Genomic DNA, 17179 nt, shown 5'->3' with positions numbered 1-17179 from the left:
AAACATATTAAAAACATTATATGTTTATTTAACATTATTTATGATTGAAAATCATTTTTAACCCAAAACACTCTTAATGGATGGGAAATAATGGTATAAAACAATGAAGTCATGTTATTTGTATCTTTTTATTTTGAATTTTAGTATTTTATCTTGAAAAAATAAAAAATAAAATTTGAAATTCAAGATGAAATTGCTTGATGTGGTATTAAACTATTGAAAATGAATTATATTCTTGTTTCATACGATCCTTTCTCCGGATGAGAAATGATTGTACGAAACAAAAATGTCACGTCATCTATTTTTCTTTTTTTAATAGCTTAATGTCATATCAATAATTTCATCTTAAAAGAAATCAAAATAAAATAAAATTCTTAAAATTTAAAATAAAATTAATGATGTAAGTTAAACTATTGAAAAAAATATATCCTATTCCATATAATACTTTCCCTCAAAGGACATCATAAAATAGTTGCAACTTGCAACTAAATTGAATTTCTAAAACGTAACTACTTAAACTCCTAGCCAAACAAGCAGAAACTTTTCTACGTGTCATGCAAAACTTCTTTCCAATAGTTTTACGCCACGTCAATCCAATGACACTGACGAATGACATGTCTGCAAATCATTGGTCCACGTCATATTTAGCCAATACCTGCACCTCAAAAACAATTTAATTCAACCAATATATAGAGGAACCCACAATCAGTCTCACCCTCGGTCTGCAGCTCTACTTTTTTTTTTTCTCTTAGATGAGTACAACCATGGCGAATCACAAACGGTTCCCTAATTTCGTATCTCTTATTCTCCTCTCTCTCGTCGCCACCGCTTCTGCTGAAGTTTTCTTCGAAGAACGCTTCGAAGGTAAACTATTTTCTTTACTCATTTCTCTCGGTTTTCGAGTACTAAATTTTGTCCGTCGTATCTCAACCTTTAGATCGGCTTGTTTTTTGTCATTTGGATCTGTTTTTTAAGATGTTTTAGCTTTCAATTTGATCTAATTTGTACGAATCGGGAATTTATATGTTTTCTTTTGGCAGTCGGATTGTTTTCATTTGTTTCTTTACTCAAATACTTAATTACGTTTAGAAGTGCAACTAATTCGAGTAGATCAACTGATGATCTGATTTCCTAATTCAGTTCTAGATAAAATTAGTGTTAGAAATGTAGTTTAATTGCGATAAAAATGACAGTGAATGTTACGGTCACTGACGTTTCAGTTTGATCTGCAACTGTAGAGGATGATAGAAATAATGGTAATTAATATATTATTTTTTGTTGTTTTGTTATTCATTTTATTCCTTCAGTTTATAGTAATTGGCTAATTACGAGTCAAATATGTCTTTTAAATACGGGGATGAAAACGTTAACTTGACAAAAATAAGTGATGAAAACGTAAATTTTAGAAATGTGAGAGGGAAATAACTAAAAGTTATCCTTTTTAGCTGCAAGGATAGAAACCATAGCAGAGCAGAAATTGTATCTATTTACAGATTGTGTACTCTTAACCTGACAAAAATAAGTGATGAAAACGTTAACTTTAGAAATGTGAGAGGGAAATAACTAAAAGTTATCCTTTTTAGCTGCAAGGATAGAAACCATAGCAGAGCAGAAATTGTATCTATTTACAGATTGTGTACTCTTTCTAACATTCTTTAGATTCTGTACTCCTTCTAACATTCCTTAGATTCCGTACTCTTTCTAACAAATGAGTGAGAACTTATGAAAAGGAAGCTACTTTTGCTTTAATTGAACTTTTTTTAGTTTTCATTGTCTCCGAAATGCTTAATTGTATTTCTCTTCGCTGATTTTGCTTTTCTATTGTCGTGAAACTTTAGATGGATGGGAAAGTCGTTGGGTAAAATCTGACTGGAAGAAAGATGAGAACATGGCTGGGGAATGGAATTACACTTCTGGAAAATGGAATGGAGATCCTAATGACAAAGGTAACCTTCTGGAATTACTCATAACTTGGTATAGATAAAGGCTATGTTTCAAGTTAGTTACCTATGGCTTTGCGTTTTGCACAGGTATTCAAACTAGTGAAGACTACAGGTTTTATGCTATTTCAGCTGAGTTCCCAGAAGTTAACAACAAGGGAAAGACTCTAGTCTTCCAATTTTCTGTGAAGCACGAGCAGAAGCTTGACTGTGGTGGTGGCTACATGAAGTTGCTCAGTGGTGATGTTGACCAGAAGAAATTTGGCGGTGACACCCCGTACAGGTTGGCGCATGCCCTTTGATCCAACCTATTCACATTTCTAATAGATATTTATTGTGGGTCGGACCTCCAACTCATCAAATATTGGGCGCTCCCACTCTGTGAACCTGTTGCCTCTTTAGGCACTTGGATTTTCAGCAAAGTCACTCTTTGAACTCACTCAAGCTTTCGGTAGAGTTGGGAGACAAAACCTCTACTTGCGATAAAACTAGATGTGTTGGTGTTTGACCCTCAACAATATTATTGTTCAATTTACTTATATTTTTGTTGTGTTGATTGGTTCCAGCATCATGTTTGGCCCTGATATTTGCGGCTACAGCACCAAGAAAGTACATGCCATTCTTACATACAATGGGACAAATCACTTGATCAAAAAGGAAGTTCCTTGCGAGACTGACCAACTCACTCATGTTTATACATTCATTCTCCGTCCAGATGCTACCTACAGCATCCTTATTGATAATGTTGAGAAACAAACTGGTAGCCTATACACTGATTGGGATCTCCTCCCACCAAAGAAGATCAAGGATCCTGAGGCCAAGAAGGTACTTGGTCGCACCCTATAACAATTGATATATTTTTTGGTTTACTTTTTTCTCATATGAATTATGAATACGCAACTTAAGTACTTTGCACGATGGGCAGCCTGAAGATTGGGATGACAAGGAATACATCCCTGATCCTGAAGACAAAAAGCCAGAGGTAATAACATTCTCTTATCCTACATTGCATATACTGCGCCTAAAGATGCACGAGCAAGCTAACTTCTAGTTTTTTTACATACGATAGGGTTATGATGACATTCCAAAAGAGATTCCTGATCCCGATGCTAAGAAGGTAGTCATTTATTACTTTTTGGATTATTTTATCATGAAATAGTGTGCCTTGTTTGAGCTAAAGAGTATTGATTAAAATCATTTACCCAGCCTGAAGATTGGGATGATGAAGAAGATGGTGAATGGACACCCTCAACAATTCCCAACCCGGAGTACAAGGGCCCATGGAAGCCAAAGGTTTGTGATATCCTTACCTAATTGCTGCATTTATCAAGATTTTTTAGTTAGCAACTTGGAACTCTTTTTCCTCATTTTGCAGAAAATCAAGAACCCTAACTACAAGGGCAAGTGGAAGGCACCAATGATTGACAACCCAGGTTTTTTGCTAGCTCATTTCTGTTGTGCCTTTTTTTCTTTTTATATGAACAACAAGAAGTTTTATCTTAATTCATGTAATTCTGTGCTTTTCTATGACCCTCAGATTTCAAGGATGATCCAGATCTCTATGTTTTCCCCACCTTGAAGTATGTCGGTATTGAATTGTGGCAGGTACTCTTTAGCCTAAATCCTAGCCCGTTATCTTTCTGGACCATTTTAGAGCTCTATAACGAGACAAATGTCTGTGTTTTTTCAGGTGAAATCTGGAACAATGTTTGATAACATCTTAGTTGCTGATGATGTAGAGTATGCCAAGAAACTAGCTGAAGAAACATGGGGCAAGCAGAAGGATGTATGTGCATCTTTGTTTTTTTTCTTCTCTTTCTTATAGCTCTGTTTGTCATATTTGACTGACGTTACTGGCTATTTTTGCAGGCTGAAAAGGCATCATTTGAGGAGGCGGAGAAAAAGAGAGAGGAGGAGGTATTTTCATGACTAGAAGCCATCTTATTTCTGTCTTATTTCTAGTTCAATTGCATTTCCTTTCTAACTAATGAAAACATTGATGTTCAGGAATCAAAGGATGACCCAGTTGATTCCGATGTAAGCATGAAACATGCCTTCTTAAAAATGTGATCCGTCTGTTCATCATTGTTCTGGTTTTGATTATGTTTCGTGTGTTTTTCCAGGCTGAGGATGAAGATGATGCCGATGATACTGAAGGGCACGAGTCTGATTCCGATACCAAATCAGACGATGAGGACAAGGAAGATGCACATGTAAGTAGTTATTTTGATGTCATGACTTCACTAATCAGTTTTATTATGTTTAATTGATCTATGAATGTGCTCTGTGTATGCAGGATGAGCTCTAAGCACTGCAATATCTCGCTGACAATTCGGTTTGGAGATAAAAACGCCTAAATTTTTTCCTACCCTTTATTTAAAAAAGAGTTCTAGTTTTAGGAGTTTCCTGTTAGAGGAAAAAGGAATTGAATGCTTCAGGCAAAAGAACTTTCACTGATGCTTTCATAATATGATTTTAACTGTCAGAACAAAGGCATGCTCTTTTTCTTTTTTATGATCACTAGATATTTTTACTATTCAAGTTCCCCGGTTTATCAATTGCAAGTTCCGAAAGATTGTTTGATGGTCATACCATTGCATAATTAGTGAACTTGCACAATAATGGTGTAAACTAAAATGTGATCACAACACATTCACCAATCCTATAACAGGTGATTTTAGATAATTAATAAATTTGGATTTTAAAATAGATTTTATATTGGATTTCAATTTTGAATTTTACAAATTGCATATATTCAATCTTTGCCTTTTTTAATAAATCAGTTGTAATTTCTGATTATTAATATTAATTTTTTGGATCGAAAGAAATACAACTTCACTGAAAAAAATTCTAAAAAGAAAAGGTGATACAATAGCACCTAGAAATTAATATACATAATTAAATTCGAACATTAATCGAGTTTACAGAAGCTCTTTTAGTGACCCAAGCACGAATTAGGATCAAATTGTAAGGTTTTGAAAATTTGGGTTCAACGTTGTGATGTCACTATCTCCACATCGTGATGTCACCAAACAATTTGTCACATTACAACATCGAACCACACGACGTTGCGACATCACAAATTGTTGGCTGACATTGTGACGAGGGATATACCACGTCGTGACAAAGATCCTGTTTTTGGTAAATTTTGGTCATTTGATACCTATTTCGTGTCAAACCAAACCAATAACCTATTTGGTGCATACTTAAGCCTGTACAAAAACAACCCAAAACATATACCAAGACATCCATTTAAACATTCTCAAAATCAACCAACCCAATATACCACAAATTGACACCATTTCTTAACAAAACATACCAATTTCATCCATTGAAGCTCAAATTATGCCAACATGCCTATAAGCGATTCAATATCATCTAATTCTATACCATGACATATTCAACTTATACAATCATGCCATTTAAACAATCAACCAACATTACCACATCAATTCACCAAGTTATAAGTCATTTAAGTGTCACATGTATAAGCTCTTACCATACCAACTTACATACATATAAACATTAACTTCCTCAAATTCAACCATTAACCATTCATCACATATGTTTCAACCATGTCAAACAAATATACTAATCAAGATATTCATTCAACTAGGCATCACAATTGGCAATTCATGCATCTTTAAATCATATGTAAAATCAACAAGTAGCTCACATATAGATTTATATCAAATTCATTACTACAAACACATCACAAGCCTTGTACACATCAAGACACCTATATGTATGCCACAATTCTAAACTTAAAACTATCAAAAACTACCAATTCAATAGGTGGGATAATGTGAACTCCGTACGATTCGCTTGACACGTTCCATAAGTTGGCCATCTACAGAGAAAGGGAAACAATAAGGTAAGCATTACAACTACTTAATAAGTTCACAAGTATTTAAACAACAAATTACATCTGAATTTTAGCTTGGTTTGTTATGTAAAACTATATGTAAAACGATTATTATTTCAATTTTAATGTACCAGATTTTCTCTATCAATTCTTTATCTATCATAAATTCTCCTCTAGTTTATAACATATACATGTCATGTATTAATGGAAATAATTAACATATACATGTCATGTATTAATGGAAATAATTAACACTATCATTTGAGAAAGGAAAAAAAAAACTTAATTACACTTTTTTTTAAATGGACTAATCTGTCAAAATTTAAAATTGACAAATACTTAAGGGTATTTATGAGTGTTTTGTTTTATTTTATTTTGAATAATTATTTTGTTTTATTTTAAAATAGTCCTGTTTATCGGTCGGGCTACCCACCCAGACTCGAAAATTCGCCCAAAATCTGAGTAGGTTCGAGCAAAAACATTATGTCCGAAAAATAGATTTGGGCAATCAATTTAAGCCCGCTTAAAATATGGATCGGGCTTGGGTTTGAAAATTCAAGGCCCAAGTCGATCATTTTTGAATTTATAATATTTTATGTTATGTTATAATATTTTTATGTATTATGCAATTTATAACACAAAAAATAAATCTATACTAAGTATATAATACTACTCTAATGTAAACATTAGAAAAATGTTAAGATGACTAATAAAAATTTTAATAAATAAAAAATATTAAATTATTAAATATTAAATTAAAATAATATAAATATTTTTAAAAAAAGTAAAAAATAAAATGAGTGGGGTCTGAAACGAGCTTAGATTAGCCTTTTATAAATATGATTGAGTTTAGGCAAAATTTTAAATCTATATTTCGGGTCAAGCCTTAAGTAAGTATAAAATATGTTAATATAATGTTTAGACTCGACCTATGAATAAACTTATTTTTTTTTAATAAGGAACAAGTATATTTTAAAATCAATATATATCGCTGATAAAACATTGAAACTGTTGACTATTTAACATTTGCGTTTGTAAACGGATACTACAACACGAGCAAAATAACTGCAAATAAATTGAAATTCTAGAACATTACTCCTTAAACTTCTAGCCAAACAAGCAGAAACTTTCCTACATGTCATGCCGAACTTTTTTTCCAATAGTTGTATGCCACGTCAACCTAATAATGAATGACATGTCCACCAATCATTGGCCCACGTCAGATTTAGCAAATACCTCATTTTTAACGGGACCGCAAAAGGCAGTGAATTCAACGAACATGTAGAGGAACCCAGAATCGGCCTCGCCCTCGGTCCGCAGCTCTACTTATTCTTTTTTCTCTGTGATGAGTACAACCATGGCGAGTCACAAACGGTTCCCTAATTTCGTCTCTCTTATTCTCCTCTCTCTCGTCGCCATCGCCTCTGCTGAAGTTTTCTTCGAAGAACGCTTCGAAGGTAATCTTTTTTCTTTGCTCATTTCTCGGTTTTCGATTACCTTTAGATCGACTTGCTTTTTGTCATTTGTATATGTTTTTTTTAGATGTTTTAGCTTCCAATTTGATCTAATTTGTACGGATAAAAGATTTATATGTTTTATGTTGCCAATCTGGTTGTTTTTATTTGTTTCCTTCCTCAATACTTAGTTTAGAAATGCAATTAATTCGAGTAGATCAGCAGATGATCTGACTTCCTAATACAGTTCTAATTTTTTTTTCAGAATAAAATTAGCTTTATAAATGTAGTTTAATTGCGATAAGAAATGACAGTGAATGTTACGGTCACTAATGTTTCAGTTTGATCTGTAAGACTGTAACTGTAGATGATGATAGAAAGAAATGGTGATTTATATATTGTTCTGCGTTTGTTTATTATTTATTTTATTCCTTCATTTTATTAGTAATTGTGAGTCAAGTATTTGTTTATGTAAGACAGCGATAAGGGATGAAAACTTTTTAACTTTGAGAAATGTGAGAGGGAAAAAATCCGCTGCATGGATAGATATCAGAGCAGACCAGAAATTGTACATGTTTAGCGTACTATTTCTTGTTGCATTCCTTAGATTCTGTACTCTTTTTAACAAATGAGTGAGAACTTATTAAAAGGAAGCTACTTTTGCTTTAATTGTACTTTTTTTTAGGTTTCATTTATTCCAAAAAGCTTAATTGTACTTCTTTTGGCCGATTTTGCTTTTTTATTGTCCTGAAACTTTAGATGGATGGGAAAGTCGTTGGGTAAAATCTGACTGGAAGAAAGATGAGAACATGGCTGGGGAATGGAATTACACTTCTGGAAAATGGAATGGAGATCCGAATGACAAAGGTAACCTTCTGGAATTACTCATAACTTGGTATAGATAAAGGCTATGTTTCAAGTTAGTTACCTATGGCTCTGTGTTTTGCACAGGTATTCAAACTAGTGAAGACTACAGGTTTTATGCTATTTCAGCTGAGTTCCCAGAAGTTAACAACAAGGGCAAGACTCTAGTCTTCCAATTTTCTGTGAAGCACGAGCAGAAGCTTGACTGTGGTGGTGGCTACATGAAGTTGCTCAGTGGTGATGTTGACCAGAAGAAATTTGGCGGTGACACCCCGTACAGGTTGGCGCATGCCCTTTGATCTAACCTATTCACATTTCTAATAGATATTTATTGTGGGTCGGACCTCCAACACATCAAATATTGGGCGCTCCCACTCTGTGAACCTGTTGCCTCTTTAGGCACTTGGATTTTCAGCAAAATCACTCTTTGAACTCACTCGAGCTTTCAGTATAGTCGGGGACAATACTGGATGTGTTGAGGTCTGACCCTCAACAATATTATTGTTCAATTTACTTATGTTTTTTGTTATGTTGAGTGGTTGCAGCATCATGTTTGGACCTGATATCTGTGGCTACAGCACCAAGAAAGTACATGCCATTCTTACGTACAATGGGACAAATCACTTGATCAAAAAGGAAGTTCCTTGTGAGACTGATCAACTCACTCATGTTTATACATTCATTCTCCGTCCAGATGCTACCTACAGCATCCTTATCGATAATGTTGAGAAACAAACTGGTAGCTTATACACTGATTGGGATATTCTCCCACCAAAGAAGATCAAGGATCCTGAGGCCAAGAAGGTGATTGGTCGCACCCTATCCCAATTGATATATTTTCTGGTTTACTTTTTTCTCATATGAATTATGAATACGCAACTTAAGTACTTTGCACGATGGGCAGCCTGAAGATTGGGATGACAAGGAATACATCCCTGACCCTGAAGACAAAAAGCCAGAGGTAATAACATTCTCTTATCCTACATTGTAAATACTGCGCCTAAAGATGCATGAGCAAGCTAACTTCTAGTTTTTTACATACGATAGGGTTATGATGACATTCCAAAAGAGATTCCTGATCCTGATGCTAAGAAGGTAGTCATTTATTACTTTTTGGATTATTTTATCATGAAATAGTATGCCTTGTTTGAACTAAAGAGTATCAATTAAAATCGTTTACTCAGCCTGAAGATTGGGATGATGAAGAAGATGGTGAATGGACACCCTCAACAATTCCCAACCCCGAGTACAAGGGCCCTTGGAAGCCAAAGGTTTGTGATATCCTTACCTACTTGCTGCATTTATCATGATTTTTTAGTTAGTAACTTGGATATTTTTCCTCATTTTGCAGAAAATCAAGAACCCCAACTACAAGGGCAAGTGGAAGGCACCAATAATTGACAACCCAGGTTTTTTGCTAGCTCATTTCTGTTGTGCCTTTTTTTACTTTTATATGAGCAACAAGAAGTTTTATCTTAATTCATGTAATTCTTTGCTTTTCTATGACCCTCAGATTTCAAGGATGATCCAGATCTCTATGTTTTCCCCAACTTGAAGTATGTCGGTATTGAATTGTGGCAGGTACTCTTTAGTCTAAATCCTAGCCCGTTATCTTTCTGGACCATTTTAGAGCTCTATAACAAGACAAATGTCTGTGTTTTGTCAGGTGAAATCTGGAACAATGTTTGATAACATCTTAGTTGCCGATGATGTAGAGTATGCCAAGAAACTAGCTGAAGAAACATGGGGCAAGCAGAAGGATGTATGTGCATCTTTGTTTTTTTTGTTCTTATAGCTCTGTTTGTCATATTTGACTGACGTTATTGGCTATTTTTGCAGGCTGAAAAGGCAGCATTTGAGGAGGCAGAGAAAAAGAGAGAGGAGGAGGTATTTTCATGACTAGAAGCCATCTTATTTCTGTCTTATTTCTAGTTCAATTGCATTTCCTTTCTAACTAATGAAAACATTGATGTTCAGGAGTCAAAGGATGCCCCAGTTGATTCCGATGTAAGCATGGAACATGCCTTCTTAAAATCGTGATCCCTCTGTTCATCATTGTTCTGGTTTTGATTATGTTTCGTGTGTTTTTCCAGGCTGAGGACGAAGATGGTGCTGATGATACTGAAGGGCACGAGTCTGATTCCGATACCAAATCAGACGATGAGGACAAGGAAGATGCACATGTAAGTAGTTATTTTGATGTCATGACTTCACTAATCAGTTTTATTATGTTCAATTGATCTATGAATGTGCTTTGTGTATGCAGGATGAGCTCTAAGCACTGCAATATTTCGCTGACAATTCGGTTTGGAGATAAAAAGGCCAAAATCTTCCTTACCCTTAATAAAAAAAGTTTCTAGTCTTAGGAGTTTCCTGTTGGAATTGAATGCTACAGGCAAAAGAACTTTCACTGATGCTTTCTTAGTACGAGTTTAACTGTCTGAACAAAGGCACACTCTTTTCCTTTTTTTATGATCACTAGATTTTTTTTATTTTATGTTTACTATTAAGTTCCCAGCGCTGTCAATTGCAAATTCCGAAAGGTAATCAAATCAAATATGAAAAAGGTAAACTACACGGGATATTAAGAAGTTCACTTTTTGGTGAGTTAGCTTTGAAAAGATATAAAATAGTCTTTAAATTATTTGATTCTTCTTTGTTTAATTTATTAGTTTAATATATATATTTTAAAATTATTAGTGAATTTCATGTGACGATTTGAGTTATTTGTACGGTAGGTCAAGTATTCATCAAATAGTACAAAAACATATATTAGATTTAAATTAATTTGATTGTCAGTTTGAATATTAAAGAAAAAATTGTTTGAATTTTGATTAATAAATTCGGGACATTCTAAATTGTTTCTTAAAAAATTGGACTATAAAATAGAAAAAAATTTAATTGGTGTAGGTGGTGTGAGTGTAGAAAGTCATAATGTAAAGGTTTTAATAGTCTAATTATGTCAAATCATTTAGTATATTTTTAACTTTTTAAAATTGAGTGACCAAATCATAATATTACTAATAATTTTATGACTTTGGATGTAATTTACTCATATAAAAAAGTAAGAAAGTTTTTACTTAAAACGAAATAAGTAATTTTATTATGGAACTTAATCTTACATTCGTGAATCTTACCTATAAAAAAAATATCGTGATAAATTAGTAAAGTGTGTTTAAATATAATCTTACATTCCGTTAACTAAACACTTAAATTGTACATTTCAATCAAATGAATCAAACAAAATAATATAACAAACCGTTTATAATCTTACTTCCCCGTGATTTTGTTATAAAAGAGAATCAAGCCCCTTGCTAATAGTTTGCTCAGCGGGCGAGCGTTCGATCGAATCGAGTAAAAAAATTTCGATTTAATCAAGTTCACGAGTCCTATTTTTTCAAATAGAGTCAAGTAAAATCAAATTCGAGTTGCTGAACCGAGTGAAATTGTTCGAGTTAAATTAAAAATTAAACATGTCAAATAAAAATATTGTTACAAAGATAATTAAATCATTATTAGAATACATCAATTTGAAACTATATATATTTGAAAATTTTTCAAAGAAAAGGAAAGATACTTGAGTATGATAAATTTGAATCATTAATTAGGTTCCAAATTTATTATTTTAGAAATTTTTAAAATATTAATTATATATATATTTTAGAATTTTTTAAATTTTTATAACTATAAATATTGAAATTTTGATAAATATTTTGAATTTTAAAAGTTATTTTGAATTTTTTTGTAATTTTTATTGAGAGAGAGACCAATTTGTTATTTTCTAAGTTGATAGAGACTAAAATGATATTTACACCAATATATTATTCAATTATTCAAATTGTAAAATTTAATTCAACTCGAACTCGAAACTCGACTCGAGTTGACTTAAAAATTTTAAATAACTCGAATCGAATCTTCTGAACACTAATTTACTGCATCTTACCCAAATTTAGGGATCCAATGGAGTCTTATTTTCGGGCTTTTTACAAAAATATTATAAAAAAATAAAAAAATAACCAAAATATTATCTCTTTTTTTTAATTTACCAAAATATTATTTTTTTTAATTACCAAAATATACAAAAAACAAAAAAAAAGCTGAAAAAGCCTGCAAAATGTTGCACCGAACCAGGGTCAGGCCAATGGCATTGGCGGCACCAATGCCTTATTTAGGCAGCCGACCGGTGCTGGGGGGGGGAGAAGGAGAGGGAAAGAAAGAAAAAGAAGGAAAGAAAAGGAAAGGAGAAAAAAAAAAGAAAGAAGAAGAAGAAGAGGAAAGGAGAAGAAAAAAGAAAGAAAAAGAAGGAAAGAAAAGGAAAGGAGAAGAGAAAAAAAAAAGAAGAAGAAGAGGGAAGGAAGGAAAAAAAAAGAATAAAATGTAATTTTTTTTATAAATTTAATTTTTTGTAATATTTGTATGTTAAAATTTATGTTATGTACATTATCGTATTTTAATATTTTATTTAGCATATATATTTTGATGTTATGTACATTATATGTATTTATGTTATGATATGTACATTGTATGTTGATTAGTGATTTTTTTTATGAATTTTACTTAGGAAGTTGAAATTAGTTATTTTAGGAAAATAACATTAAAAGTAAAATGATAAAGAAATATGTTTAAGAAAACATTAAATACTGAAAAGAAAAACGGAAATTCTATATTCACGAAAATAATAAAATGCGAAAAAATTGTATATGTAATAAATCTCAAACATAATGCATTGAAATAATGTAAAATGAAAAAATTAAAATGACGATATTTTTAAAATAATAAAATGCGGATAAAAAATACGAACAAATGGTCAAGTAAGAGTGTATTAGTAAATTTTAAAAAATTCAGAAATAATCAATACAAATAATTGAAACAAAATGTACTGAAATAATATAAAATAATAAAATACGGAAATATTATATTTTTATTCAAAGTAATAAAATGGGGAAAATAATAATACGAGCAAAGGCGGGGAAAAAGGTTTTTTGGTTTTTACCAAAATATTACAAAAAATAAAAAATATCGAAAAATTATAAATTTTTTATTTACCAAAAATACGAACAAATAGCGGAAGTAAGAGTGTAGTAATACTAACTTTTTTTTAAAATTAAGAAATAATTAATACAAAATATTTTAAAAAATGTAATTTGAAATAATATAAAATAATAAAATATGAAAATAATATATTTTTATTGAAAGTAATAAAATCGAGAAAATAATACGAGCAAATGGCAGGGGTAAGGGTTATTTTCTTACACAAAATTAATTTAAATAACACACAAATTTAATAAATTTCAAACATTATGCACTCAAATAATGTAAAATTATAAATATTTAGAAATTATGATATTTTTTAAAGGAATAAAATGCGGAGAAAAAAATACAAATAAATGGCTCGATTTTTTTACTAATTTTTTTTCAACTTGCAGGCATCGCAATGGCTCGATTGATTGGAAACGATGAACACATATCTGCTGCGGCTAATAACGCGGTATGATTTATTATTTGTTAATCACGAGTTCTATTTATTTAAAAATGATATACGCAGTATATACAAATAAATTATGTTATCGTAATAATTTTTCTGTAATGTAACACTATCAGGACTCGTTCCGAGTATTAAGGGGCCGTGTGAGTGTTTTAAAGAAAGCTCCGGATGTACGATTGATGCCGTACTTGGAGCTAGCCGGATTTGGGTCAGTAGCATTGATCCGGTCCTTTGACTTGCGCTTTGATATATTATCTGCGCTAGTGGAGCGGTGACGCCCGGAGACCCACACTTTTCATTTTCCGTGCGGGGAGTGCACGGTGACCTTGGAGGATGTTGCATTGCAGCTTGGGCTTCCAATTGACGGGAGTTCCGTAACGGGAGTATCTGCATTTACGGATCCGGCTGCATTTTGTTATCAGCTCCTAGGAGACTCGCCAAAGGACGGTGAGTCGTATTTTTCCGGCATAAAATTTACATGGCTGAAAGCCAAAATTGGACAATTATCAGCGAATGCCAGTGAAGGTGAGTTGATGTGCGCTGCTCGAGGCTACATCATGCATATGATAGGGGTAGTACTCATGCTTGATGCAAACGGCGACAGTGTGCATTTGATGTACTTGCCCCTGCTAGCTGATTTGTCCACTGCTAGGTCGTATAGCTGGGGTTCCACCGTTCTAGCAATGCTGTACCGGGAGCTTTGTCGGGAGACAAAGCCGAAAGTCCACGACATCGGCGGATGCCTCATACTGCTGCAGTCATAGACGCTTTATCCGCTGCCGTTTTTGGCATCCGTTAGTCACCAACCGTATGTGTATCCACTGCCACTCAGGTGATAAAATATAAATTGTCATTATTTTGTAGTCATAATATATTGACTAATGTTACCAACCCTAAACCCTATATTATTTTTTGTAGGTGGACTGTTCGTCCAGGCATCGGGAAGTCGTATGATGTCCCAATATACCGCATGATGATTGAACAGTATGCCCGGGAAGGGGTAACCTGCTATTCTAATATTCATGACATCTATTCTATTTCTATATCTTATTCACACGTTATGGCTGTAACTCGTTACAATGTTATCATGCAGTTTATATGGATGCCATACCGTAGGCCGGAAATCACAAACGTTGTACCCCCGTCCTCATACGTTGATTCCCACATATGGTGCACTAACGCACCAATTATCAATTTCAACGTAGTCGAGTGGTATCACGGAGATAGGGTGCTACGATAGTTTGGCTGCATCCAACCTATCCCAGATCCGCCGTGCCAGCTGGAGGAAGTTCACAGCATGAGTAAAAGAGGAAATTTTCAATTGGATTGGGGAATTAAGCACCGGAAATTTGTGGCACTGTGGAACCATCGATCGCGCCGAATACCTCAAATGGTTGTGGCTACCGACCCGCAACCATCATTAGAGTATATACGATGGTACTATAATTGCGAGAAGCCATATTTACTTGAAGGCCAGTCGACTATAATCCCCCCACATGTGCAGCAACTTGGGGGATTGGACGCAGCGGGCCTGATGGATCCGGATCCGGTGGCGATGTACGCTCCGCAACCAGCAGAGCCCGAGCAGGAGCCCTAGCCAGATCCCGAACAATCCACAGATTCACATGGCTATCGTCCAAATTTGGCGGGCGAATTCGCCTACGACTTTGAACTGTTCGGATCCTACCCGCCGTAGTACGGCATGCCCGGCCCGTCCAACCCGTATCCACAGCATCATGGCACTTATTCCAGATCAAGTTCGTCGGCGGCGAATGATGATTTTTCCTCTATGTTTGCCACACCCCCACTTGGGCCGAATGATGATATTGGTCGTCACTCAGAACGTGATCGTCGACCTCCAAATAGGTATACCCCTAGGACAACACCATCCAACCATCAATTTTAGGGGTTTAATGCACTTTTTGTATAAATTTAATTTTTCTAATTTAATATTTGCTTACTTCTGAAAATTTTTGTATAAATTTAATTATTCTATTTTTTCATTATATTAAAGTTGAATCCAATTATAAATGCCTCTACTGTCGATATTAAAGTTGAATTCCAAAAGCGCACATGGTATTTTATAACTTAATTTGGATACAATTTAGATACAATTTAAGCATAAGCATAAGCCAAATAATGAAAATTATATCAAATGAATTATACTTTTTATAACAATATACATAAAAATTTGTCAGCATTAGGTCAATTCCGACCCGATCCGGACGACTGTCCAACATTAAAGTTTCGGTTAGGGCATTTATTCCGACTATGACCACTTAACCTGCATATTCCACAATGTTTTCTGTCAGATTTCTCCCTAACGTCCATCTCATTACAGATTCTGCTTGACTGCGGACGACCCATTGGATTCCTCCGTAGCCCTTTGTCTGGGAGAAGCTCGAAAGTCATCGGCGGCACCTCCCACGTAGATAGGTCAGGCAGGACGGGGAACTCATTCTTCCAGACACGCAATGTGCGCTCCAGCGTGTACACATCATCGACATATTGTTCAGCATCAAGGTTCACTTTAGCACACGCTGCCACGACATGCGCGTGGGATAATGATGTGTTTCGAACCTCCTGCACTCGCACCATCTGTTTCGGAGATCAACTCCGTAGGACCTAGTTGGTATACTAGGTCGACGACTGATGGTCTCAGTAACTCGAAACGTTTCCAGTCGTCATGAATATATTTCCACGTTCATTGACCTCGCCAACCGACGGTTTGCGACCATTGCATCCCTGACATGTTCGACAAGCACGTGTCCCGCCTCCATCTGGTCGACTTGCTGCTGACCCATCATTGGCATCAAAGTAGCCAGCCTGTAGAAAGTAGCAGAAAATACCGATGCAATCGGAAGATGACGTATTTTTAACAATATAACGTTGATCCCCTCGACTAAGTTTGTGGTCATATGGCCATAACGAAAGCCCTCGTCAAAACTTTGAGCCCACTGCCACGGCTCTATTGTGCCCAACCATTATCGGAAAGATGTGTTTGTTTGCCCTTCCATGTCACTCTCAAGTCGGATCATTCTTTGCCGGAAAATATGTGGCTCTAACTCATACGCTGCATACGTATTAAGGAAAAATAAGTCGATAACATCAAACATTACAACTTATATTAAAAATATAAGGTTATCATATACCCATTGCCACGACTTGTCTCTTCCACTCTGTATTCTTATAATCTTTGTGGAAGTTAGCCGCAATGTGACAGATACAGTAAACGGATCTCCACGGCACACCGGAACGCCTAATAGCTGCAATTAAACCCTTCCCTCTATCGGAGATGATGCAAATGTTATCGTTCCTAATAACATACCTCTGCAGATTTGTGAGAAAGAATTTCCAAGACTCCATGTTCTCTTTATATACGATAGCAAATGCTATCGGGAGCACATTTCTGTTACCGTATTGAGCAACTGCAATAAGTAGGATCTGTGTATATTTTCCATACAGTCAGGTCCCATCCACCTGCACAAGTGGCTTGCAGTGGGGAAATGCCCGCACACATGGATCGAATGTCCAGAACATCCGATAGAAAATCCTTTTTGCCGGCTGTAAC

General features: G+C 34.6%; 3 protein-coding genes across 5 annotated transcripts; all 3 read left to right on the top strand.

Moving 5' to 3' along the window:
* The first annotated feature begins 693 nt into the window (after window positions 1–693).
* Window positions 694–4476, top strand: LOC105782615 (calreticulin). 2 transcript variants are annotated; one of them, XM_012607467.2, is made up of 14 exons: window positions 694–864; window positions 1839–1946; window positions 2031–2223; window positions 2507–2765; window positions 2866–2922; window positions 3010–3057; window positions 3147–3233; window positions 3316–3373; window positions 3478–3545; window positions 3631–3726; window positions 3810–3857; window positions 3948–3977; window positions 4064–4153; window positions 4237–4476. In XM_012607467.2, the coding sequence occupies exons 1-14, from the start codon at window positions 753–755 to the stop codon at window positions 4246–4248; spliced, it is 1266 nt and encodes a 421-aa protein (XP_012462921.1). In that variant the 5' UTR covers window positions 694–752; the 3' UTR covers window positions 4249–4476. The 2 variants fall into 2 exon arrangements, with proteins under 2 accessions (XP_012462921.1, XP_052482819.1); XM_052626859.1 differs by lacking the exons at window positions 2866–2922; window positions 3010–3057.
* A 2598-nt stretch (window positions 4477–7074) lies between these two features.
* Window positions 7075–10615, top strand: LOC105782616 (calreticulin). Of its 2 annotated transcripts, XM_012607469.2 has the most exons (14): window positions 7076–7262; window positions 8019–8126; window positions 8211–8403; window positions 8669–8927; window positions 9028–9084; window positions 9171–9218; window positions 9308–9394; window positions 9475–9532; window positions 9637–9704; window positions 9790–9885; window positions 9963–10010; window positions 10101–10130; window positions 10217–10306; window positions 10390–10615. In XM_012607469.2, exons 1-14 carry the CDS (start codon window positions 7151–7153, stop codon window positions 10399–10401), a joined length of 1266 nt encoding a protein of 421 aa, XP_012462923.1. In that variant the 5' UTR covers window positions 7076–7150; the 3' UTR covers window positions 10402–10615. The 2 variants fall into 2 exon arrangements, with proteins under 2 accessions (XP_052482820.1, XP_012462923.1); XM_052626860.1 differs by lacking the exons at window positions 9028–9084; window positions 9171–9218 and having other exon boundaries at window positions 7075–7262.
* A 2942-nt stretch (window positions 10616–13557) lies between these two features.
* On the top strand, window positions 13558–14372 carry LOC105781692 (protein MAINTENANCE OF MERISTEMS-like). Its single transcript, XM_012606209.1, has 3 exons — window positions 13558–13611; window positions 13725–13871; window positions 13956–14372. The coding sequence occupies exons 1-3, from the start codon at window positions 13558–13560 to the stop codon at window positions 14370–14372; spliced, it is 618 nt and encodes a 205-aa protein (XP_012461663.1).
* The last annotated feature ends 2807 nt before the right edge of the window (window positions 14373–17179 follow it).

This window comes from Gossypium raimondii, chromosome 13 (genome assembly GCF_025698545.1).
Source record: "Gossypium raimondii isolate GPD5lz chromosome 13, ASM2569854v1, whole genome shotgun sequence".
Taxonomy (NCBI): Eukaryota; Viridiplantae; Streptophyta; class Magnoliopsida; order Malvales; family Malvaceae; genus Gossypium; species Gossypium raimondii.
This window is presented reverse-complemented; position numbering and strand designations above follow the sequence as displayed.